This window comes from Chionomys nivalis, chromosome 2, assembly GCF_950005125.1.
Source record: "Chionomys nivalis chromosome 2, mChiNiv1.1, whole genome shotgun sequence".
Lineage (NCBI taxonomy): Eukaryota > Metazoa > Chordata > Mammalia > Rodentia > Cricetidae > Chionomys > Chionomys nivalis.
Window position 1 is genome coordinate 15,080,539 of NC_080087.1, and position 26,557 is coordinate 15,107,095.

At 38.4% G+C, this 26,557-nt stretch overlaps 1 protein-coding gene across 1 annotated transcript in view; it reads right to left on the minus strand.

Annotated features, from left to right (window-relative positions):
• Scaf8 (SR-related CTD associated factor 8) overlaps positions 1-26,557 on the minus strand; it is a 150,042-nt gene that overhangs the window by 57,645 nt on the left and 65,840 nt on the right. Inside the window, exons 11-20 of the mRNA XM_057759005.1 lie at positions 21,898-22,029; positions 21,563-21,675; positions 20,521-20,714; positions 10,433-10,533; positions 9,493-9,606; positions 8,311-8,467; positions 6,123-6,256; positions 4,422-4,566; positions 2,974-3,042; positions 23-238 (exon numbers count right to left, since the gene is read on the minus strand). Coding sequence (XP_057614988.1) covers positions 23-238; positions 2,974-3,042; positions 4,422-4,566; positions 6,123-6,256; positions 8,311-8,467; positions 9,493-9,606; positions 10,433-10,533; positions 20,521-20,714; positions 21,563-21,675; positions 21,898-22,029 — 1,375 coding nt within the window. The remainder of the gene's footprint in view (positions 1-22; positions 239-2,973; positions 3,043-4,421; positions 4,567-6,122; positions 6,257-8,310; positions 8,468-9,492; positions 9,607-10,432; positions 10,534-20,520; positions 20,715-21,562; positions 21,676-21,897; positions 22,030-26,557) is intronic.

The following is a 26,557-nucleotide window of genomic DNA, read 5'->3' on the forward strand; positions in this document are numbered from 1 at the left end:
ATAGTCAGTGGTTTTGTTTTACCTGGTCTGGTGTTCTCACCAGAAGGAATCTGGTGTTCTGCAAGGTGAGGTACTTTGTCTTCAGGCTCTGCTTTATTGGGAGGATTAAAAACATTTCCAGCTGGTAGAGTTGAAGGAGCAAGATTGCTGGCAACAGAACCACCTGGTAAGACAAGGCTACCAAATCCAACATCTTTCACAGTTTCTGGGGTCATGGACAATGGTGGTTGCACTAAAGCTGTTTAAACAGGACAAAAATTTATTTCAGACTTAATTTGTAAGCTATCTGGCAGTATGAGTGATTTACTTAGTGGCATCTCTGTATAACCAAGCATGTTATATAATAACCAATGCTCATAATGAAGAGCCTCAGTTCTATTTACGATGTTTCACTCTTTCAAAATAGAGAAAATATCTTAAAAAATGTTTTCACCAAAAGGTTATGGTACAGGAAGAAAAAAGTAAATCCTAGTAACACAAAAAACTAATTTTCTAAGAAGGTCAGCCAAGAGAATGCAAAATATACAGAAATGATTGGCAGAACAGACAAGTAGATATCAGAATGAAAGTCTGACCAATTGTCTTCAAACTACAGTATATTGGGAAGAGATCCCTTTACATTCAGTACCTTCATCAAACAAGGTTAGGAAAGGTGAACTGTAAATGTTATAAACTTTCTGTTCCAAAACAGTTGGTGAAAACTCTCCATCTACATACTAAAAGGCAGAACCTTTTCTGTATGCCATCTACATACTAAAAGGCAGAACCATAAGAATTTAACAGTCTTAGAAGTTCTCGCTCAGGGTACATCATATGGAAAACTGTTGAGTCATACTTGGATACTGTAAGCAAAGGTGTCCCTTCCCCCCTTTTCACTTTGAGAATCATTTGGACAAACTGTCAGTATACTAAAGAGATATTATACTGGGACAAAACCACCTATGATCATGAACAGGAATTATGGGAACTAAGTGAGGCAGGAAGAATAGCGGAATTCTATGTATGCAGCAATGGAACCTAGGTTTGGGAACTGTAATTATTGAGAGACGGGCTATACAGCATGAGCCTCTTTGAGTAATGAATTCAAACAACTTTTGAATATTGTTTTCAGAAAGATTTGAAAGGTACCTAAATAATGAAGGAAAACATTTTAAAATGTAAGGCAAGCAGATTTAGAATTTAAGAAATTAGCAAACATCTCTATTATATGTACTCTCATGAAAGGTCGTTTGGAATCTAATTTTTAAAGTGGGATTGCTCAAATTACTAAATGGTTCTTCGGAAGCCCTGTGTTTAGTAACAGGAAAAAGGAAATAGAAAATTAAAAGCTAACTAGATGTCTACAATGCTTGTTTTTGTAATCCCTGAGGTCAGCAGGATGTCAGTAAGCACACACATTCTGAAGGTAGAGGGAGGAGTCTGGATGGTAGTAGTACCATCTGGTTTTCTATTGCCAGTGTCTATGACTCTGTAGGTTTACACTGCAAGGGAGGAGGTAAGTAGACACGTTGTCATTTCAGTATGATAGCAGACAGAAATATGAAAACAAAGCTAAGTAAAATGTGTTGTAAACTTCTACTTGAAGCTATTTTATAACATATTCTTATAATTTCTCTACTCAAATGACTACTTCCTAGTGTTGTTCCCTGAGAATTTTTTCACCCAACAAAATCCTCAGGGCAAACATAATCTAGTAGCCAGATTGTGGCCTCTGAAGGTCATCCTGCATTATGAGATGTGTCTAGTTCACACTCAGTGGAAGATATAGTATGAGATGGAGACAATCAAGCTGAAAATCCTGTAGCTAACTCCAAGACATGGAGAAGCAACATACACTAAGGCAAAACCATTTGACTATCAAAAGAACAAAGAATACAACTGATGGGAAAGAATTATTAATCCATGAAAACACAGATTAAAAAAATGAAGAAACAAAGGGCAGTTGGGGGGGTTAAAAGAAGAAAAATGACAGAAATCCCCTCTGCTCTCTGGTCACACCCACACGGCACTATGTATGCTGGCCATTAGGGAAAAGGTATGACATCTACCCTGATTCTCCTGTGCACTACACCTCAAGGGATCTAATCACCATCAGCTGGTAAATTTTCTTTATATTTAAAAACAAAAAAAAAAAGCTAACAATGAAAGTACTATTTAGAAAGATAACCACTTTGTAACTAATGACAGATTTAACCCATAATAATAAAAAATAAAAACATAATTAAAAACTAAACAGATAAGCATTTTGAACAGCGAAGTTCTAATACCCAAATACCCTCATCGATTTTAACATTCATTATTAAATATGTAAGAAAATATCAAGTGTAAACAAACCCTAACATAAATTATGCATTTGAATAATAATGAAAATACAAATTCATCTACTCTAAGTCTTGCTCTGGGAGGATGATGATAAGACAAAGTATGTATGAGCAGGGATGGGGCATGCAAGTAATTTCTGTACTTTCTACTTGATTTTGTCTTAATTCTGAAACTGCTATAAAAATGTTTTGTTCAAAAATGAACAAAAAGACACTAGTTTGAGAGAATGCAAGTCTACTAAGTATTACTTGTATTCTTACGAGGAAAAAGGGTCATCTATAATCTAAGCAAGTCTTGGACACTAACTTCCCCCTTCCAGGAATCTTGTATCTGGAGAGGAATGGCTCAGTAGTCATGAAGAACTATGAACCAGAAGGGAGACCTGGGCAGGATGGCACTAATCAAGATGTTTAAAATAAACACAGCAAAACCACCGTGATGGGAGGACAGTCTGTGAATCTTGACTAAAGGAAGTAGATTATGAAAAGACATTTTGGGACAATTGAAGAAACATGAATAAGAACTTCTGAGATACTGTTAATTTTTAGATCCTCTAGCATGCATTTGTTGGAAACTAATGTTTTACAGAAATGATCACAGACACACTAAGACTCCCTGGGATAAAACAGACTCTGTAAATCAGTAACTCACATGTTGGTACTACTGGTGGAATTGCAGGGGGAGGTACCACAGGTGGGGGAACCGGAGGTGGCATAAAACCTACATGGGAGAAAAAAGACCAAAATAAAACAGCACAAAGAAAATTATTTGTTTAAATCAAAGGGTTCAAGATTTATAAATGAACTACTTCCACATTTTCTTATTGTTTTACCATGGGGTCTTCCTCTGCTACCCAGCCGGTATGGAACCTGCGGGCTAAGTCATTCTACTTCAACCTCCTGAGGAATGCGGATGTTGTGGAATATTACTTTAACTAAGTCAAGATGTGTTACATTTGTTTGTGCTGTGGAATAATACTTTAATATTTAAAGGTGTGTTATATTAGTTTCTACTGCATTTGTTTAATGATGTAAAAATGTACTGCTTTGCCTGCCTAAGGCACCTAATAGCTAGGCAGTAAAGGGACAGGCGGCTGGTGGGCAGAGAGAATAAACTGGAGGAACAATCTAGGCTCTAGGGAGAAAAGACCTAGGGACAAAGAGAGGGAGACTCCAGGGGCCAGCCAGGCAGCCAATAGTCAGTAAGACACTGAAGAAGCAGGATAAGTCAGACATCCAGTATGAAAGAAATGTAAAAAGCCCTGAGGCAAAATGCAGATGAAGAGAAACAGGTTAAATTAAGTTAAAAGAGCTAGTGGGACAAGTGTAAGATAAGGCTGAGCATCTAAAACTAATACTAAGTCTCTGTGTCTTTATTTGGGAGCTGGTTTCTACATGGGGACCTTAGTACTCCACTATAACAGCAAAACCTCACAACCTTAAAATTACCTCTGTCACCATGCTGATGGATCTGCTCAATATTCTCCACTTAAAATAACTTTTATAAATACTTGATTTCTATAAGACAGATGAAGCAGTGATTCTGATTATAACGTATTTATTTATTCACTCGTTCAAGTTTTGTGGACCACTCTGCACTGCAGATCACGAAGTCATCATCTAGGAAACCAGTCTGTTTTTGTGGGAATGCTGACCACAGGGAGAGTGCTAAACCTATCTCAAGCTACCATCACAGAAGAAAATAACACTATAGACACGTTATGCTCTTTACCACTATGTTAAAATATTTTGTTAACTTTAGAAGATATGATGTTTTAAGTTCATAAATAAACCCTACACTATAATGATATTTTTATGATCCCACAGACCACATGACCAAATTATAAATCTGCTTCTTTGCAGTTTTTAAAGATAGAGTCACTATTAAATTAAATGAGAGGAAACAGTGAGTAAAAATAAAAGCTGCTGAAAGATGTGGCCTAATGGATGGTGGGGAGAATGGACCCAGCATGCTAGTTCTGTTGTGTGCTGAAGTCTGAGAACCATTGCTCTACGACATTGAGACCCCCCAAAAAATGATATTTAGAATATCAGTGATATTCTAAACTGAGTTAAAACAGCAAGCTATAAATTTCTTACCAGGAGGTGGCTGTGAAGGGTTAAAACTTGCTCGTAGGAAAGGAGGTGGAGGGATTGGGCTGAATCCAGGTGGGGGGACCGGCATTGACACAGGAAACGCTGGTGGAACTAAACTAACTGCAGGAACCGCTGGTGCTACTGGAATCTTTAGTGGGCAGAAAAATGTCTTGTTAGTCAGTTTATCCACCTGAAGTAATTTCTACATTCTGGCATACTAAAGGCAAATTACATCTTTTAAATAGGAAAGTAATAAATGTCATTACATTTATGTTTATCTATTTGTATACTTGTAAGTGAATCAATTTAGGGCTAAAGAGTAGGAGTCAATAGGCCTCTCCTCTTACATTCAAATAAATTAATGAGAACTCAGCTAAGCACTGAGGCTCAGGCTTCAGACTCACTAGCACCCACCTGCCAGGCTGCCTCTACAAAGCATACAGTAGCATCTTTCAATGAGCACCAAATACTCCAAACTTGGTTTTCTAATCTCAACTCAAATATCTTTTATTCATCACAGCTTCAAAAAGACCCTAACTTCTCTCTTGCATGGCTTTATCTCTTTCTTGAATCTCAAATGTTACCAAGTTCAGCATCTAAACTTCATTGCTTAAAGAGTACTGTAAAGGTTACATGTACAGAAAATGAACTACTTGTTACTCTTAAGAGACAGCACCTCACGTTATTTCCTAGTCTCAAAAAAATGATAGCTCCAAAATTTCTAATTTCTTGGACCAAGCCCCTTTCTTTCCTGTTTCACAACTCTAAATTCAAGTCTACAAAGTCCTACTAGTTGTACTTTCTAAGTCATCTCCTATCTGTCACTTCTCTTTTGTTAGTCTTCATGACTCAATCACTTCACACCTATATTGCTACAGCACTTTCACTTCATCTCTTCATTTATACGTTTGGTGTAGCCTACACACTATAAACGATATCCAGTGTAATCCTTTACAAGTCACTCCTCTGGTTATCGTCCTCCAGTGATTCCCTTCATTCAGAATAAAGGTGAGTTCCTTTGAGAGTTGAGCTTACAGGCAAGACTCTAGCCACCTGCTAGAGTAAGCTATTGCTTATAACCTTCAGTGTGGGTTTCTTCTGCTTGTGATGCTCTCGCTCAGATGCTGGCTAACTTCTTCACCACCAAGTTGTTCAACTAGGCACACCCTCAGCTCTGTCATAAGATGGCAGGCAATGGTGCAGACATTCTTGACCACCACAGTCTACTTTTCTTATCCAGAGGATCTCATCTCTGGCTCCCTGAATGACAATGAACGCTCCATGGTTACCATGGATGTACTCTGAACACCAGAAGCTTCTACAACAGTGTACAACTTAGCACTAGCACACAGTACATATTTAATGCATAAACATTTAAGTATGAATATTACCATTTCCAACAATGACCTTTCAAAATGTTTCACTAAATTCACTGAAATAACTTTATTAATCTAATTATCAAATAATGTTATTGATACAAATTTGCTTGCACAGAAAGCATAAATCTAAAGAAAATACTGCAAGTCTGAGGGGGTTACAGCTCGCTATTCACCTAACTAACCATTCTTGCATTTAGTGTAATAATGCATTGTGTGTGCAGAATATTTTTAACCTCTGTCTTAATGTGAACAACAGATGCCAACCGGTACACATCAGCAAATAAGATATGGAAAATGTACGACTAGGAAGTCAGCAAGTACCAACCTGCAGCATGGCCACAGGCGGAGGGAAAACCTCTGCCTGTGTTGTGACCACTGTCTCCTTTTCAGCTGGAGTTGGACTCTGTGTAGTCTGGACCGTTTCTTTAGCGGGTTCTGAGGCTTTCACAGTTTCCCATTCTAAATAAAATATTTGAAATTGATTTCCTTTAAATGCTGCTTTTCAGCTTTTTTTCCCCATTTACATTACCATCTGAACCCTTTCCAGATCTATCTTGGCAAATCTAAAAATACCACACAAGCTAAAAATGACAACACCAAGCTGTAACAGATATACCTTTATAGGTCACCTGATTATGGGAAACCAGCCCTGTTTTGTATGTTATGAGGCACAACTAACAAAGTAGTAACTGAATACAGAGAAATCTTCCGAAGAGGACAAGAACAGAAAATGCAATCAGCTGGACATGTGGCACATGCCTGAGGCTGAGTGCTTAGGAGGTGGGGTACTGGGACAGGAGTTAGAGGACAGCCTGGATAACATGAAATAAATCATGGTCCTCTTCTTCTGAGCCAACAACAAACATGACTACTCAACTTTTGCTTCTCAGTGTATCTGCCTTAATCTCCTATATGTTCCATGTTTATTAAGTTCTGGCATGCTGCTTTTCAAAGTGGATACATGTCTCAAATCCACATAGATGCTCCACCCCCACAGATCTACATCTACTTACAATGTGATAATCCCATGGATCAGCTCTCTTCCTAGTCTCTCTGTCTCCCTGAGACAGGGCTTCACCATACAGCCTGGCCTGGAATTTGGTATGTGAACCAGGCTAGCTTCAAGCTCATACAAAAACCTGTCTCCCAAGAAATAGGATTGAAGGCAAGTGCTCCACCACGACTGGACTATACCAACACACAAATCCTATACAGTATTCTTATTATTTATTTGACTAGAACATGTTTTTAGGTTTTGTTTTGTTTTTTTGAGTTCTAAATATATATATTTGCTGCTATGAATAAAGGAAGGGAGGGAGAAAGGGGTAAAGAAGGAAGAAAAGGAAGAGATGAGAATGAGAGGGGAGGGAACAGATGAGTATGGGAGGGAGGGAGGGAGGGAGGGAGGGAGGGAGGGAGGGAGGGAGGGAGGGAGGGAGGGAGGGAAAAAGATAGAAGCAGTCCTGAAAAGTATGTATACACACAAGCAAGGCTGTGTTCCCACAGAGGTCCTTTTTCAGAACAGACCACTGTCAGGCTCCAGGGCAGAGTACAGGCCATGGGAGTCTGTGCCATTCAAGCAAAAGGTGATTCCTGCTTTTTATTACCCTATCACAATGTTAGTTCCTGAAGAATCAACTTGTCACACAGCAGGAACTCAGACAACTGAAAGAAGGACTGTCCTAGGAAACAGGCATAGGACAAAGAAGTAGACAATAAACTGTGTTGATCTGGGTGGTCCTGGGGTTCAAATCAAGGGCCTTGCACATGCTAAGAACATGTTCTCCTACCTGAGGGCCATCTCCAGGCAGAAGGCAACAACATCAAGAGATGTCTGCGTATGTTCATAAGCATGAGAACTACCCTGAAAGCAGGCTAGTTTTGGTAAGAGAGCTAAGATGCGAAGAAACAAAGAACATATCATACTTTGGATCAATCCCAAATATCAAATATTTTGGTTGTAGCTCATTGTGAATTTATAACTGAGAAGTTTTAAAAATAAAAACAAAAACAGAAGCTGCCACTTTTTACAGAGCAGGACATATGCTCATTTGGTTATAGACAATGCAGGAAGTGTTTCAGAAGATTATTATGCTGCAGTACTTGAGCCCACATGAGAGTCTGCTACTCAAAATGAACTCTATCTGAAATCTTCTGGAATTTCTCCAAAAAGCTTCTCAGATCCTCGGTTCCCACTCAAAACTCATGGAATTAAAAAAAAAAAAAACAAAAAACAAAACTTACTTTAACAAAGCTTTCCCTTAAATATAACAAAAATGTTAAGTCATAAAGGAAAGACTGCTACATTTGCAGGTTCCAGACAGTACTTTCTCAACTGCTCCCTGACACCTACTGAAACACAAAACACTGAAGAAGCAATGTCAGAAACAGCACCATCTCTTCTTTGTGGAGCTGAATCCAGGGAATAAGCATAGTTTACTCTGCCTTCCTAAACACATTTATATTACAACCTTCTGAAGCCTATTTTGAAATAATAAAAAGTATATTCTCACCAGCATTTACAGTTTCCTGATCTATCATGCCTCCTTCTGCAAAGCCATCCAAATCATCCACTTTAACTTTTTCCCAGGGTATATATGTGACTCCAAGATCTACATCCCAGAACTGTTTGTATTCCGTCTTTACACCTTTGTTCAAAGCCCAGGCAATCTATTGGGAATGGGAAGAGGAAAAGAAAGATCACAATATATTTTATTATATACTATAATAAAAATGAAGTTCAAAATTATATTTAAGCAAATAGGAATAAAACTTGTTTTTCTTGAGTACTTGTTTTAAACTAGCACTGGAGATCATATTTTCGATATAAGATCTGCTTCCAATTTTTATCCAACTCTAAACTCATTTCTGGAGAAAACAAAGTCTAATTTTTACAACAAAAAGCTCAGTTCCATTGACAATAACCAAGATAGTTATCACAAGTTTCAGAAGACTTTGTACACCATGCCAGAATAAATAAGCAATACCTGAGCTTACACACATCAACTACCAGGAAACGATAAAAGATGGGCATGCACACTCTTCAGAAAGAGTTTAAGAGTTTTAATTTAGGTGCAGAAGTTGACTGAACACATTCTTTCTAAAAAGTCAAAATGAAAATCTGAGTCAATCACAAGCAATGAGAAAATACCTTATGAATTATCAATTTAAAGACTTAGAAGAAAGAAAATGCTTGTATATAAACTCTTTACAAGGTGGTTGGCTAGATAAAATAAGAAGAAATAATATAAGAAAAAAGTGCTGGGAGAAAAAGTAAATGAAAGACAAATTTGTAAATAGGAAAAGGTTCTAACTATATGAAGTGTGAGATGGCAGAGACTTGTATAGGTATATACTTAAGGAACAAACAAACTCAAATTTTGGCTAGTAAGTTAGTGTATGTACATAATCCTAATTATAATTGACTAATACTAAAGCCATAAGCTTGCTGCAAACATTAAAGATAAGGTTGAGTCTATGCTCTGTGTAAGAATATGTGCTTAACACGTCAAGGCCCAGGGTCTGATCCATATCGAGGAACAAGGGAAGAGAGATGGGAGAGAAGAACTTGGGAATTCTAACAGTCCCAACAAATAAGATCATATGGCCTTCCCTATGAAAAACATAACACTGTGACTAACAGAGGCCACAAGAGTAGCTGCCACTCTACCATAAATTTACCCACAAAAACTCACCTTGATGACCTTGGAACCAATTTTATAGGATCCTGAACTCAGTTTCTGAAGAGCCCGAAATGAATCTTGTCGGTGAACCATACAGACATATGCACAGCCCCTGGGTGGAATCATCTATGAGGGAAAAATCCTTTCTTAACAGAAAGTAGAAGGATGGAAATGCAGTCTGACATTTGCTTCTACTGAAACAACACAATGACAACTGACTAAATTGACAATTTGATTTTGGCAGATGACCAAATTAATTTTCTTTCACCACCAAATGTTTATTGATACATATACAATTAATTATTTAGTTTTAATAAGCCCCATATTCATGCATTAATTTGGTTTGCATTAAGCCATGATAAAGGTAAAATCTTGAATATATGTTATCAGTTCTTTGACTATGGAACATAGCACTTACTATTAAAAAAATGTACGGCTCCATTTTCATTCTGACTGGTAAAAAAGAGGGAGGGAGGGGAAGAGAGAGGAAAGGGGGCATCTTGCTGACCAACACTTAATGCTTTTAAGAAATAAGTGCGGGCTGGAGAGATGGCTCAGCAGTTAAGAGCACTGACTGCTCTTCCAGAGGTCCTGAGTTCAATTCCCAGCAACCACATGGTGACTCACAACCACCTATAATGAGATCTGGTGCCCTTTTCTGGCCTACAGGCAGGACACTTGACTGACTGAATGAATGAATACATAAATAAATAAATCTTTAAAAAAAGAATTAAGTGCTATCCCGCTATAAAACCCTATGACTATTTTGTAAGATACTGTATTGAAAAGGATAAAAAGAGCTTCAAAGCAAACACAGAAAAATGAACAAAATAAACAAAACTTGTCAAGATGTACACAACCAAAGTCAGATACCATTGGGCTTAATTAGGAAGTGAAGAGAGTGAAAACTGGCCATTTTAAAAGACTGTTTTAGTGCTTAAGAGATACATACATTAATAGATTCAATTTGTCCAAACTCCTCAAAAAGGTTGGTTAAATCTTGCTGTGTAGCCTTCTTATCCACTTGGCCAACCCAAAGAGTAGTGCTGCATACTGTCAAGACAAAGAAACAGGTTCTCAAAGACACAGTTGCCTCAAGCACAATATTAACAATAGATCCAACTGAAGATAATGTGTATTGAATAACTGATAGCTACACACAGATAACTGCTACATTTAAAAGTGACTGATGGCTCAATGTTTAAGGAGAGTGGCTGTTCTTCCAGAGGGACCTAAGTTCAATTCTGACACCCACCTGGTGGCTCACAACCATCTATAACTCCAGTTTCTGGGGATCAAGCCCCTCATCCAGTTTCTAAAGGCACTAGGCACACATGCACAGACATACATACAGGCAAAACACCCATACATATATATTTAAAAGAAAAAAAAGCCAGGGAGTGGCAGCATTTAATCCAAGCACACAGGAGAGAGAGGCAGGTGAATCTCTGAGTTCAAGGCCCTTCCTGGAACCCACTTTGTAGACAAGCCAGGCTTTGAACTCAGAGATCCACCTGTGGACACGCTGTCCAACCACTAGAGAAAAGTGGTGTGTCAGACTGGAAGCAAAACTTTAAAACTCCCCAGCTGACTCTAAAGTGCAATAGTTTTGAAACTATTTACTATCTGTGGACCTTAGTATCTGTGTGTTGAAATGACTCCGTGGATGGTTCTCCCTAACCAGCAGATAAATCTAAACCTGTATGAGCTGCCTCATTCTTAAGGAAATAAGACATTGCAGAAAGATAAAGAAGGAAATGGACAAATCAGGACTCCTTAACTTGCTATTATGACTTGAAGATGAACTGACTGGCACTTCTTTGTGTGCACTCCTGTATGCAGAGGCCAGAAGAGTGTGATTCCTTAGAGACCCACACCACACAAGTTTCAGAATTCTACTTCTCATGAATGAGCAGCAGGTATTCTGAACCTCCAGCCTGAAAGCTACCTCTGTTTAACACACACCACAGTTCAAGAGAAAACACTCCAGACTGTTCATGCTTCCTGAGTTCCTCCTGTTACAGACAACACATTTACACAGCTTTAATGGACGACATGGAGATGTTTTATTCAAGTAATTTTCCAGCATTTTAATCCTGGCAGAAGAGGTCTAAAGCAGGCTTTTCTAGGGTTAACCTACTCCATATGATCTTAGACAAAATAATGACCAGGAGACTACTCTTTCTGGTCATACACAAGCTTTGAGAATCGTCTAGCTAACACATACTGTGACAACTTTACTTTCTCAGAAACTTGGTTTTGCCTCACACACTCACTCTGTATAATTTTCAACTCAGGAGTCATCAAAAATATCTTCAACTTTTTAACATTTTTAATTAAATCCCAGAGACCAGTGAGATGGCTCAGCAGATAAACTTACTTTGCCAAGACCTACAACCTAAGTTTGACCTCAGAAGCATACACGAGGAAGGAGAGAATTGACTAAGTTGTTTTCAGGCTACATACCCTCATCATGGCATACACAAGCATACACAAACATACACACTTATAGAGCAAAGTGAGAGAAAAATGCATACAAGTTTGGTTTTTTTTTTAAAATGGACTTTCAATTTCTGTTTTTTACACCTCTGGATGCTATGAATACCACTGGTTAATAAAGGACTGCTTTGGGCCTGTGCAGGGCAGAATATAGGTAGGTGAGAAAAAACTAAGCTGAATGCTGGGAGAAAGGAAGGCAGACTCAGAGAGACACCACGGAGCCCCGTTGGAGTCGAATGGAACTTTATCGGGTAAGCCACAGCCATGTGGTGATACACAAATTAATAGAAATGGGTTAAATTAATATGTGAGAGTTAGTCAGTAAGAAGCTAGAGCTAATGGGCCAAGCAGTGATTTAGTTAATACAGTTTCTGTGTGATTATTTTGGTTCTAGCTGGCCAGGACAAACAAGTGGCCTCCCCTAACACCAGATTGCTATAATTTAAATAAACCGCGTCTCCCAAAATCTCATATACCATACATAGGCTTAGTCTTTAGCCCACAGAACCATTGAAAGTGGTGAAACTTTAAATAGATGGGGCTCAAGTAGGGGCCTGCCCTTGAAGGGGCTCACTGTCTCCAATCTTCTTTGTTCTGCTTTCCAGTCAAAATGAACAGTAAAAAGGAGCAAGGTCAAGCAACCTTCAACAACAAACACAGGAAAAGTAAACCTTTCTCCTATTGATGTCACAGGGACAGAAAGCTGCTCTACCACCATGTAGTGAAATGCAGTGTATAAATACTACATGAGGGAAGGTCCAGTGATCCAGAGGGAAACAACTTGGTGGCTTTATCACCTTAAAATAAAGCCTCCTGGTGAAATGCCCTGTCCTGTAGATTCCAACTGCTTTCGTCTCCCTGAGTTTTACTGGTGTTTTCTAAGTTTTTAATGCTGTTCTACAATTTATTTTATTTTATTTTTGGCTAAGAAGAGGCCAAATCCAGAAGAGAGGAAACGCTTGGCTCCTGGGGTATTAATCTGTTGATGCTTCACACCACTGACTGACCCTGAAAGCTCTGCATTTTATAATCTATGTCCAGGACAAGCAGTGGGGAACTCAACCACACTAATTTTAAATGTGTTGAAAGAACAGCAATGAGAGGAAAACTGGTTCCACTTCAAGATGAGGAGAGTTTTGAGATATAGTACACAATGGAAGATATAGTCGTCACTGTATTTTCTCATTTGCTTGTTGAGTTTTCCATCTTAAAACTTTTAACTAATAAAAATAAAACAGCACTGGGTGGTGGTTGATGCACACCTGTAATCCCAGCACTCAGGAGGCAGAGGCAGGAGGATCTCTGTGAGTTTGAGGCCAGCCTGATCTACAGAATGAGTTCCAAAATAGCCAGGGCTACACAGAGAAATCCTGTCTTGAAAAACCAAAGCAAACAAAGAAACAAACAAAACAGCAATAGAAAATAAATTCTACTATAATTCAGCTACAAAAAGAAAATGAAATTCTGATGCTTGTGGAACACTCATGAAACCAGAGGGAATCATGACAAGAAATAAGCCAAGACAAAAAGAAAGCTGTGTTCTTTCACTACTAGGTAGAAACTGAAAAGGCTGATGTCATAGAAGTAGAGAACCTAAGAGAGAAACAGAAGCAACCCCCTGATTCACGTAGAATGAAATTATGTTTAAATATCTTCTTGGAGAGGTTATATAACCTGAAAGTTTCCACTTTTTTCTTTGATTCAAAACTGTATCAGATTTTTCTACATACTGCTGCTTAACATGTAAACTACATTGTCATATATAAAATAAAGTATAATTTTATTTTTAAGAGGAATAATGATGTTCTACAGCAGTAACAAGAGTTAAATAATCATGTGTGTTTGATTTCTTAATTGCCCTAATCTGATCATTACATGGTATTGGCATGTACAAAAATACCATATTGTAAGCCATAAGTATGTATAATTATGAGATGCCAAACACAATATATTTGGAGGACTGGAGAGAGGGCTCAGCAATTCAGAGCACATGCTGTTCTTATAGGAAACCCAGATTCAGTTGCTACCACCCACACAACAACCCACAGCGGCCTGTAACTCCAGCTAGGATTTAATGTTCTTTTTTCACCTCCATGGGTACCAAGATGCACAGGGCATGCACACATACATATATGCAGACAAAACACTCATACATATAAAAGTAAACCGTTTTTTAAAAACTACAAACTTTTAAAAGAGAAAATGTGATTCCATGCCTATGGCAATTGGTTTTTATGTCAACTTAATACAAGTTACAATCATCTGAGAAGAGGGAACCTCGATTGAGAAAATGCCTCTGTAAAAATCAGACTGTAGACCATTTTCTTAATGACTGATGTGGCAGAGCCTAGCCCAGTGTTTCTCAATCTGTGGGTTAAAATCCCTTTAGGGTGGCATACCATATATTTATATTATGGTTCATAACAATAGCAAAATTGGTTAAGAAGTAACAATGAAAATAATTTTATGGCTGTGGTCACAACATGAGGAACTATATTAAAGGGCCCTAGCATTAGGAGCACTGAGAACCACTGGCCTACCACATTGTGGGTAGTGTCATCACTGGGCTGGAGCAAGCCATTGAGCAGCCCCCATCCACAGCCTCTGCATCAGTGCTTGCCTCCAGGTTCCTGTCCTAATTAGTTCCTGTCCTGACTTCCTTTGACAATGAACAGTGACATAGAACCATAAGTAAAATAAACCCTTTATTCCCCAAGTTGCTTTTGGACATGGTGTTTCATCAGAGGAATAGAAGGCCGAACTAAGACAGAAGTTGGTAACAGGATAGTGGAGTATTGCTGTGACTGACCTAACCCCATTGTTTTTTGGGAGGACTTTGGAACTCTGGACTTCGGAGCCAATGGGTGTTCAACATTCCATGAAATGTTCTATGGGAGCTTAGAAAATAAACAGTGACCAGAGAAATGAAGAGGATAGAGGCCTGACTTGTGAAACTAAAGGGAAAGTCTGAGAGTCACTTAAAGACCATGGGGTGGGCCACTTAGAATCTTTGCTTCTGTCCAGGCATGGTATCTCACCACTTTAATCCCAACACTTGGGAGGCAGAAACAGATGGCCAGCCATGAGTTCAAGGACAACCCGGTCTACAGAATAAAATCCAGGTCAGCAAGAACTGCTAAACAAAGAAATCTTGCCTCAAAAGAGGGGGGAGGCAGGGGGAGAGAGAAAAGGAGGGATAAAGAAAGGAAGAAAGGAGAGAGGGAGGGAAATAGAAAAAGAGAAAGAAATCTGTGGTTCTGTTTAGCCAAAGCTTGAAGATGATTAACAGACACCGGAACTGCTCAAATGAAGTGTTTGTCTGGCTGGAGTAATGGATGCTGGTCAGCCAGAACTGTGAAGTTAAGAAGAGGCCAGCAGGGGCTGGAGAAATGGCTTAGCGGTTAAAAGCGCAGCTACCGTTTTTCAAAGCATCCAAGTTCAATCCTCAGCACTGACAACCATTGGCTCACAACCATTTGCAGCTCCAGTTCCAGGGGATTAGAGCCATCTGCTGCCCTGTACAGCATTAGGCATAAAAGCAGTACACACACATGCAGGCAAAACACCTGTACATATGAAATAAACATTAAAATAAAAAATGTAAAGGCAGATGTAAAATCTTCTGTCTCCTTGGAGGTACCAGAGCTGTATTCTAGAAGTGGTCAAGGTTTTACCTTGTGCTGGCAGACACTTCGTAGTTTAAGTGTGTACTGGTTTTGAAGGTATGAAGAAGTGGAAGCAATGGAAGGCTTGGCATTGTGTGGCAGAGCTGAATTCCCTGAAGAGTGCCCAGAAGAGGGTATTTATTGGTCAAAGGGCAGCCAGTTGTACTAAGAGCCCCTAGCATTTCAGGAATGCCAGTACCACAGAATGATCAAAAACAGCAGCAGCATGGTGTGGAGCCAGCTTGAGCTTGGGAAATAATCTGTGTGTGCTACAGAGGCTGAAGCCAGAGAAGTGACTCAAATCCCTCGGAGGATGCCAGACATTGGGTACTGAATTATTTATACAATTGGAGTTTTGCTTTGCTTTATTCAGAATATGACAATGCCCTGGTTCTTCCTTCTTTAAGCAAAAAAATATTCAACTTACTTTGGATTTTATAGGAGCCCACAGTAGAAAGATTTAGGATTTTTAAAGAGACTTAACTTTTAAAGCATTTGAAATTATAAAGACTATGAAACCATTAAGGTTTGTAATTATGTTTTATATTGTAAAATTAATAATCAGATTATGGGGGCAAAAAAGGAGAAATTACATTCAATTAGTGATGTGTCTGAGTCAAGCTGATAAAGGGTCAATTACACCAGTTGGTTGGTATATCAACCTGAAAAGCTAGAGTCATCTGAGAGGAGGGAAATCTTAACTGAGGAAATGCCTCCATAAGATGGGGCTGTATTTAGATGGTCTCCTTTGCCAATGTGTTCAAAGGACTTCCCACTTTCTCTTCTATCAGGTTCAATGTATGTTGAACCAACCCTGCATGTCTGGAATAAAGTCTACTTGGTCATAGTGGATGATTTTTTTGGATGTGTTCTTAGATTTAGTTTACTAGTATTTTATTGAGTATTTTTGCATCTATGTTGATGAGGGAGAACGGTCTATAATTCTTTCCTTTGTCGCACCTTTGTGTGGTATGGTTATCAGGGTGACTGTAGCCTCATAAATGGAGTTAAGATACGCTCCTTCTCTGTCTACTGTGTGAAACAACTAGAAGAGTATTGGAATTACCTCTTCTTTGAAGTTATGGTACTGAAGCCATCCGATCCTGGATTATTTTGGTTGGGAGACTTTTTTTTTTAAAATATTTATTTATTAATTATGTATACAATATTCTGTGTGTATGCCTGCAGGCCAGAAGAGGGCACCAGACCTCATCACAGATGGTTGTGAGCCACCATGTGGTTGCTGGGAATTGAACTCAGGACCTTTGGAAGAGCAGGCAATGCTCTTATCCTCTGAGCCATCTCTCCAGCCCTGGTTGGGAGACTTTTAATGACTGTTTCTATTTCCTTTGGGACTATAGGTCTATTTAAATTGTTTATCTGGTCTGGATTTAATTTTGATAAATGGAACCTATCCAGAAAATTGTTCATTTCTTTTAAATTTTCCAATTTTGTGGAGTACAGGTTTTTGAAGTATGATCTGATGATCCTTTGGATTTCCTCAGTGCCTGCTGTTATTTCCCCCTTTTCTTTTTCTATTTTGTTAATATGGATATTCTCTCTGCTATTTAGATAGTTTGGATAAGGGTTTGTCTACCTTGTCGATTTTCTCGAAGAACGAACTCTGTTTTGCTGATTCTTTGTATTGTTCTCTTTGTTTCTATTTTATTGATTCTACCCCTAAATTGGATTATTCCTGCCATCTACTTGTTCTGTTAATTCGCCAAGTGTGAGATTTCTCCGCTTTCTTTACGTAGGCATTTCCTCACAGCACCGCTTTCACAGTCCTGTAAGTTTAAGTATGTTGTACTTTCATTTTCACTGAAATCTAGGAAGTCTTTTATTTCTTCCTTGACCGAGGGGTGATTCAGTTAAAAATTATTCCGTTTCTATGAGTTTGTAAGCTTTCTGAAATTTGTGTTGTTGAATTCTAACTTTAAGCCATGGCAATCTGGTAAGATACGGGGGGGGGGGGGTTCCAATTTTTTGTATCTGTTGAAATTTGCTTTGTGAGGGAAATTCTCAAGAATCCACAAGGATGACCCTAGCTAAGAATCCTAGTCACAGTGGAGAGGATTGGTGAATCCTCTAACCATCACCATAGAACATTCATCCAGTATGAAGATTCTATTTGCCCCTTATCATAAGAAACCAAATTTGGATCTCTGCAAAATGAGATGCAGAAATGTCCAAAACAAAGCAAGCAGCAAGCCAAGCTCAGGGAATCCAGTCGAAGAGAGGGAAGAGGGAATATATGAGCAAGGGAGGTCAACTTCATGATGGAGAAATGATGGAGGAAGGTCACTGGTTAATGAATAAAGAAACTGCTTGGCCTCATAGGTTAGAACATAGGTGGGTAGAGTAAACAGAACAGAATGCTGGGAGGAAGAGGAGGAAGTGAGCTCAAATGCAGGGCAGCTTCTCTCAGGGCAGACGTGATGAAGCAAGCCACCAGGTCAGACAAGCTGAATCTTTCCCGGTAAGACTGGTGCTACAGAGATTATTAGAAATGGGTTAATCAAAGATGTGAGAATTAGCCAGTAAGGGCTAGAGCTAATGGGCCAAGCAGTGTTTAAAAGAATACAGTTTGTGTGTTGTTATTTCGGGGCATAAGCTAGCCAGGCAGCCGGGAGCTGGGTGGCAGGAACGCAGCCCGCAGCTCCCCACAACAGAGAAATCTATCTATAGAGACAGCTCAATCAAGCTCATGGATAATCATGAACGCTAGACTGACCAACTGTGGGACCAAACTAGGCCCTCCTCTGTGGGAGATAGTGGTAAAGCTTGGACTATTTGAGGGGTCCCTGGCGGTAGGACTAGGATAGATCCCTGGTGCCTGAGCTAGTTTGTTGAGCCCATTCCCTATGGTGGGATGCCATGCTCAATCTAAATGAAGGAAGGAAGTGGTCCTGCCCCAACTTAATGTGTCAGACTTTGACTCCCCATCAGAGCCCTTAGCCACTGGGAGGAGTGAATGAAAGGTGAGGCAATTCGGGGGTGGGGGAGGGAAGAACTGTGGTTGGAATGTTAAAAAAATAAATTAACTAATTAAAAAAGATAGGGCTATAGGAAAGCCTGTTGGATATTTTCTTAATTAATGTTTGGTATGGGAGAACGAAGCCATTGTGGGTGCTGCTACTTCCGGACTGGTATTCCTAGGTTCTGTAAGAAAGCAGGCTGAGCAAGTCAGTAATCAGCACCCCTCCATAGCCTCTGCTTCAGCTCCTACCTCCAGATTCCTGCCCTGACTTCCTTCAATAACAAACAGTGATGTGGAGCCACAAGCAAAATAAAGTCCTTCCTCTCCAAGTTGCTTTTGGTCATAGTATTGTGTCAGTGTTAGTAGCCCTAACTTAAGATAATGCTCAACAACATCACAAAGTGTGTGAGCAAAAAATTAAGAGATACTAAATGAAAGCCCTACTCTTAACAAAGTAATGATTCTAAAAGACCAAGGGGTAATCACACAAGGATGAAGAAAAAAGATCTTTCTTATATTTTTTTGGGGGGGTCAGGTTTTTTTACATTATTTGTCAAACAACACTAAAACAAATTTGGTTTCTTATGATAAGGGGCAAATAGAATCTTCAAAAGTTTCACTAGCTCTTTATAATGTGAGACGGTTTTGGAAAGATAACCAAGGACTACTGAAATTGTCAGATGCCATTTTCTTTGATTTTGGGAGCCTGAATTTCAAGATGCTTTAGCAGTACCAAATAAGGGCTTACGTTCACTTTCTAGGAGTCATGTAAAAAGCCTAGGGTGTGTGTGATCCCAGTGCAGAATCTATAGCATGACGATCTGTAACAATTACTATGGCTATCCGTAACAATTACTGATGCTAAGGTAACTACCAGAAAGTAACAAGAGTCCACTAGGGCAAAACTGATAACTTACTCTCTATCATGTGCTTCCTTGCTCACCTGTAGTCTGTTAGTTCTCTCTAGAAATGATAATGGATTAACAAACTCCAAGGCAGAACCTGGTAGAAACACAACTCATTTTGTTGTATGTAACGTGATCTTTACCCTAGCCAGATCCTGAAGTAAACACCACCATAACCAAATCTGTTAACTACACTAAATAGATTAACATATAGAGGAAAACAGGTTGTACTAGTCATTTCTCTTCTGGTACAAACTACAAGTTTACCATTTATTTTAGTTCAATTATACACCAATTGACCTAGCAGGTATAAAACCCTGGGTGTAGTCTCCAACACTACACATATACACTGAATATATAACTAAGTATACAAAAACAATCTTTGTGTCCTAATTTCTTATACAGATTTGAATACTGACAACTGTCTGTTACTACTGAAGCAGTCACTGACAATGTCATGTTACAGATATCAGCCTGGTTTTGTGTCCTTGGTCAAGCCGTACTTCACAACTTGCTTTAAACATTTTTGATGATTTTAGCAAGTATCTGGTAATCTGGTTTTCTTTCACAAAAACCTGAATTAAAGCAATTTAGTTACTAACAAGCTCCTTCCTTTTCAGTTTCTTACTCTAAAAATAAAATTAGATAAGAGATTTTAGAGCAGAAAACTAGGTTTTTGTTGCTTATTTTTTATTTATTTTTTGTTGTTGTTATTCTAGAGGAGGACGTGACCTTAATCACATGCAGAGGCCAGAGCCTTAGGTGTGCTTCCTCAAGAACATCTGGGGCAAAGTCTTTTGCTGCCCTGGAGCTCATGAGTAGACTAGGAATGCACCTATGTCCCTTTCAAGCATGAGGGTTACGTTTCCAGGCTTTTCCTGTGGTTGCTGAAGATCAAAGGCTTAAGCGGCAAGCACTCTACTAACCTAAACACAACAGAAACTAGTTCCCAACACTAAGAAGGAGGTCTAATACAGTACATGTCACTTACCACTTAGGGTTTTTGACCGAACAGGAGGCAAGCCCTTTTTCTGGCGTTCTTTCTCCCTCTCTCTGGCTCTTCTTTCACTTGAATATGACCGTGATGATTTTCTCTTTCTTTCTCTTGAGCGGGAGCGGGATCGCTTCCTGTGTTTTCGCTTTCGAGACCCAGATCGCGACCTGGACCTTCGTTTTCTTGGAGATCTACAATAATAATAACAATAATAATTATTATTTCATTTCTAATGACATTATCTTTCCATTAAACCGTTCAATTTGAAGTGAATGAAAAAGGGCAGTATTTGTCATATTTAACCACCTCTTAAACAACCCTATAGTTTAATCAACTATTAAACAAGTGTTCCACTGTAGACTTGTGCTATGGATGGGTACATTACTAATAGATGCTAGATAAATCTGAAACTGTATTCATTAAAATCAGAGGAAAAGTACAATTCAGTAGAGGATCAGAATACTTTCAACACAGTGTTAGGACACAGTATAATCCTGTTTAATACTTTACAACTTCTAAAATGTTACAGTTCTTGACTTTTCAATGTAAGCTGATTCTGTCATTTGTTTACTTACATGTTGGCAAGCATGTTCCTTTGTAAAAGGCGGAATGTAAGAATACCAAAGAATCGGTGACTTGGTTTTGATTTAAGGACGAGTTTTCTACTGGCTTGCAAGTATATTTAACATTCATAAAACTTGTTTTGTGGTTGTCTGGGGAAAACATTTTTGGTATCGCTATACAATTTGGATGCAAGAAATACAGCCTGACTTATATGCTGTTCAGAAGCAGTAAGGTATCATGCTCTTATCAACTAACATCAACTATAATCCAAAATCACAACCTCATGACACCAGTTGTTCCTGTTACATAAAGTGCTCAAATAGCAGATGTATAACAAAGGTTGTCTCCTGGTTTTAAGTTTCAATTATTTTTAAAAATTACTTTTTAAAAAATATTTTTAAAATCACTTAAGTATTTCTTTTAATCTTGATGCAAAAAAAAAAGCATACAATACTGTTAAATATTATTATAGAACCTTGATCGAGATCGCGAATGAGTTCTTGATCTTGAGCGAACAGCTACTTTCTTAGCTTCTGGTTCAAAGATCTCCTCTTCAACAGCATCTTGCCCTTCATCAATATCCATATCCTTGGGAAGCAAAGTTGCACACAAACAAAAGCCAGTTAAAATTTAGCATACAAGTGCAGCTCTGTCTTAAAAATATTAGTAATGTAATATTAAGGTCTCACAGGGAACAGAGCTAGGGGTGTGGAACATCCAGAAGACAAGGTACATCCTAAATACAGTATATTCACAAAGAACCTTACAAGGCTTTGGACATTTATGACTCAGAAAAGTACTGACTTTTACCTGTTGCTGAATGTCTATAGAATCATCCAAATTAGCTTCAGGTTCCAGAAAATGCTGCTGGCTACTTCCTTGTGAGGGTGAAGCTGAGTGTTCTGACCCAAATGTTCCCTCCTGGCTATCTTGAGGAGTTACCTATTGAAAACAAACAAATGTTCTGAGACAACATTACTATAAATGATAACCTGACTACAGCAAATATCACAATTAAATATTCAAGGGAGTCATATTCATAGCAAGCCATTCTTAGAGTAATTTACCTGAAGTATTCTGTATAAATCCAAGTATACTTTTAACAAGAAAAGGTTCATAAAGAGGGCACTTTTGTATATATTTGTATAAAAAATAGCTAGATGAAGTATGTCCTCAAGAACATTTAAGTGTCAAACTACTGAGTAATACAAAAACAATACTTAATGATACCTAACTGTAATACATTAATCTAGAACTACATGTTTAATTAGTATAAACAAAATATTCTCAAGGTCCAATTAAAACCTTATATTAAAAAACTTCAAATCACATACTATATGCCTAAAGGCAAAACAATACCCAAAAGTCACCATCAAAACTAGTGATTTTAACAAAACTATTCACAATTAGGATCTTCTATAAGAATTCATAAGATAGTTATAGGAAATAGAGTGTAATGTGTATATTTAAAGTTTTAATACAAGTTAGAAAAATAAAGACAAACTTAAGGGAACAATGAATGTCCCCACGGTTCCAAGAAGTAGTACAGCAACAGTATGTAGTGTATGTATGTATGCTCTAACCTGATGTTAGTAAGTAGGAACCTAAGTAACAATTTAAAGACTGACTTAGCTAAAACATGAAGAAACCCATTATGGGGAAAAGCAATCTGGTAGAAAATTTTTCTAGAACATGATCTTATAGGAATCTAGAAGGGGTAAGTTCCTGGTGGTATACAGGCTAAAACATAATAAAGAAAGAAAAACTACACACTAATAGTCCCTTGTTACAAACTATTCAGAAACATTCAACGCCCCAAACAAGGAAGCAGTCCACACACCTTAGATATGCAGAAGCAAAATGGAGGTAAAGGGAAACATGATTCCACAAAGAACAGACAGCAATGAACGTGCCTCATACTAGTGCAGTAGGAAATAAACCGATCTAGTTCAATTTAAGAAAGTCTATTAACCAGACTTAGCAGCACATGCCTTTAAACCCTGCACTTGGGAGGCAGAAGTAGGCAGATCTTTGTTAGTTCAAAGCCAGCCTGACCTACACAGTGAATTCCAGATAGCTGGGGCTATATAATGAGCGCCTGTTTCAAAAAAACAAAAACAAAGCAAGTCTGTGCAATTAAATAGGCAAGCACAGGAGCTTAAGACTTGAAGGTGAGGATAAGCTTTGTGTCTCATGGTCATGTTCAATTAGGCACTAGGACAGGACCTAGGAAGCTTTGTTCCTGGAAGTCATTAGGAGTTGGTATCCTCACTGTAGGAGAACCACAGGGCAATTTTATTCTGCTTCAGTTACACTGTGTTTTTACCGGACCACCTTAAAGAAACTATGTCAAGCATATTCACTAACAAAATAAATGTGTCAAGAGTAATACTTGACTTGAATAATCTTAGAAATTGATATCTTTTTAGTATGTATATTTTTCTAAACATATATATTTAAAATAAACTAAGAGTTCTGTGAAAGATTTATTTCAAATTCAGGATATAAGGACTGGTAAGAAGGGTCAGTGGGTAAAGGTACCTGTCACTAAGCCTTAGGACTGGACTCAAATACCTGAAGTTCACATAGTAGAGTGAGAGAACCAAGTCCTGCAAGCTCTCATCTGACCTCACACGTGTCACCCCAAAATAAATAAATTAACGAAAAGCAAATTAATCAAGCTGGGTAGTGGTGGTACAGGCCTTTAACCCCAGCAGAGGCAGGTGGATCTCTTAAGTTCGAGGCCAGCCTGGTCTACAGAGTGAGTTCCAGGAAAGCCAAGGATACAGAGAAGCACTGACTGGAGTGTGGGTGAGAGAATCAGTTCATACTATGCTTTTTAGAAAAGTGACCTTATATTGTCTATAATCTGAAATCTGGTTTTCCTCCATCTCATTCTCAATGCAAATTACAAGTGTGGTAACATATAGTCACTATCTTGAGTATATTTGGATATATTATATACCATTTTATACTAAACTATTTCAATGCAAAGTTGGGATTTCTATAATGTTTAAGCTGTATTAAACCAACTGGCATAATAATTTGTTTACTAGGAAATTTAGAGGATGCTGCTCTTATGAGTGGTGCATTTTAAAACTGGAAGAAAAGACAGCATCATAAAATTCAGAGCAGAGTTTTAAATAACAATTGTTAAGTCCCTTAGTATCCCAGGAACAGGATATGTCAAAGTTGATAAATATACATTAAGAAAAAGTCAGGACAGAAAAGTGTCTCCTCAATCACAACAGAACCAAAAATGCAATAAATAAGTACAAACTTTGTTTTTCTTTTTCTTAACTTTATAGTAATGGCTGCTTTGCCTGGGTGTCTGTCTGGACAATACATTCATGCAGTGCCCAAGGAGGTCAGAAGAGGGCACTGGATCTCCTGGGACTGGAGTTGTAAATTGTTGGGAGCATTCGTGTAGATGTTGAACATTCCACGTGCTACACCAACTATATTTATCTAATACACAAATCTAATAGCTCCACATAATCAATATCCTAAAACTTATTTGACTTTACAAACAGTAATTCATTTACCACAAAGCAGTGCTACCCAATCCAGAGTTCATCATATCATCTCTGCTGTTTACATTACATTCTGGGTTTTTTGCTATTGTTTTTGAGACATGGTCTGTCTATGCAGCCCTGGCTGTCCAGGAACCAGCAATGTAGACCAGACTGTTCTCCAACTCAGAGATCACCTGCCTCTGCCTCATGAGTGCTGGCATTAAAGATATGTGTCACCATGCTCCATTATATTCTGAAACAAAGTGAATTATCCTACTTCAGACATCCCACTGATAATGCATCATCATTAGTAGGCTAAATCTTTTAAAGGATCCTTTAAGATCTTACCAGTAGCATTTCATCTTGTGGTATAGCTCTGGTAACATCTTTTGATTCTCCTAATAATCAGCAAAATCATAAAACTCTAACTTAAGACAACAGAAATCATTCCATTATGATAAGGTTTCTAATCTTTCATAATTCTGATTATATTTTTATTAGAAACATAGTTTTTCAAATGTTCTTAAACCTTTAAAGTGTTTTCCTTCTAATTCCTGGGACCTGGACCTCACTGCACACCGCAGCTGCAGCTGCCCTGCAAAGAGCAGGACAGCACTATCCTAGTTAGGGGCAGTTCTATGGACCTATGTTAGCAAAAGTGCTTCATTTTTCTACTGATCTTATTCTATTTTTGTTAAACATTTAATTTAGAGTTCGGCATAGTAGCACATGCCTTTAATCCCGACACTTGGGAATCAAAATCAGGTAGCTATCTGTGCATTCAAGGCCAGTTTGGTCTACATAGTGAATTCAGAGCAACAGAATGAAATCCTGCCTTGAAACCGCTCACTCCCCCAAATTATTTATTGATTTACATGTGTGCATATGTGCGTGTGCTCACACACAAGTTTGCAAGCAAACCCACATGTGTGTCTTAGGCATATGGTCGTCTAAAGCTGGAGTGACAGGAGTTGTGAGCCACCTAACACAGGTGCTAGGAACCCACCTCCAGTCCTCTTGAAGAAGCTGTAAGAGCTCTTAAATACCGAGTTATCACTCATCCCATCTTGAATCGCATAACTTATTATACACACTTGCCACCAAGTTAGCATCCTGCGCATTAAGTGTGCCACTTTCATACTCACTGTGCACTTGACACATTAGCAAAGGATTGCTTGTCTGGTTCTGACTTTACCACATCTTTTGTCATTAGATAAAACTTGGGCAATGGAGACTTAAGTGCTATTTTTTTAAAGGGATCTTATTACCGTATGTGGCTTATTTTTGAAACTATTGCATGGAGTAAGTAGTTTTGTTTTGGTTGGTGAGATTCTTCAGACTTGCTTCCTTCCAATTCTCAGAAATTTCCCGTGCCGAGAGTACTGCCCTGATTTTGCTTTCTCTACTAAACCTTCGGAAGTAAGAGTGATGTAAGCCAACTCAGAGTGTTCTACTGTTTGGAGAAAGCACCACCTCTTGTCTGTTATCTTTGTAGTTACTGTTCCTATGACTGACTGACACAAACTCCAGTTGTTATCTTTTTGTATTCTCCAGTAAATATCACTTTAGCAAAAAATATGACTCTTACTTAGACCATTTCAATTAGAACTAGTTCATCAAATCAGTCCGCGTTAATGAAGTCCAAAAAGTACCCCTGGAATTCTTCACTTTAACTGTTTGCATACACAAGGTCAAGCTCCGATTCTAACTGTGTCTCAAACTACTCTAAACACCACAAGTACTGAGTCTTCTTCCATGTTCCCAGAATCCTGCACTTTTAACTCTATTAAAGAGACTATAGAATAAATCTTGCCATGGATTTCTAGAAATGTTTGTACTCCTTTAGAAAAAAAGGTTACATCACCTAAAGGCAGAACCACTTCCTGTCCGTCTTTATTATGTATCACTTACCTAAAAATGTACAGTCACACAAATATCTGTAGGTTGTTTTATAT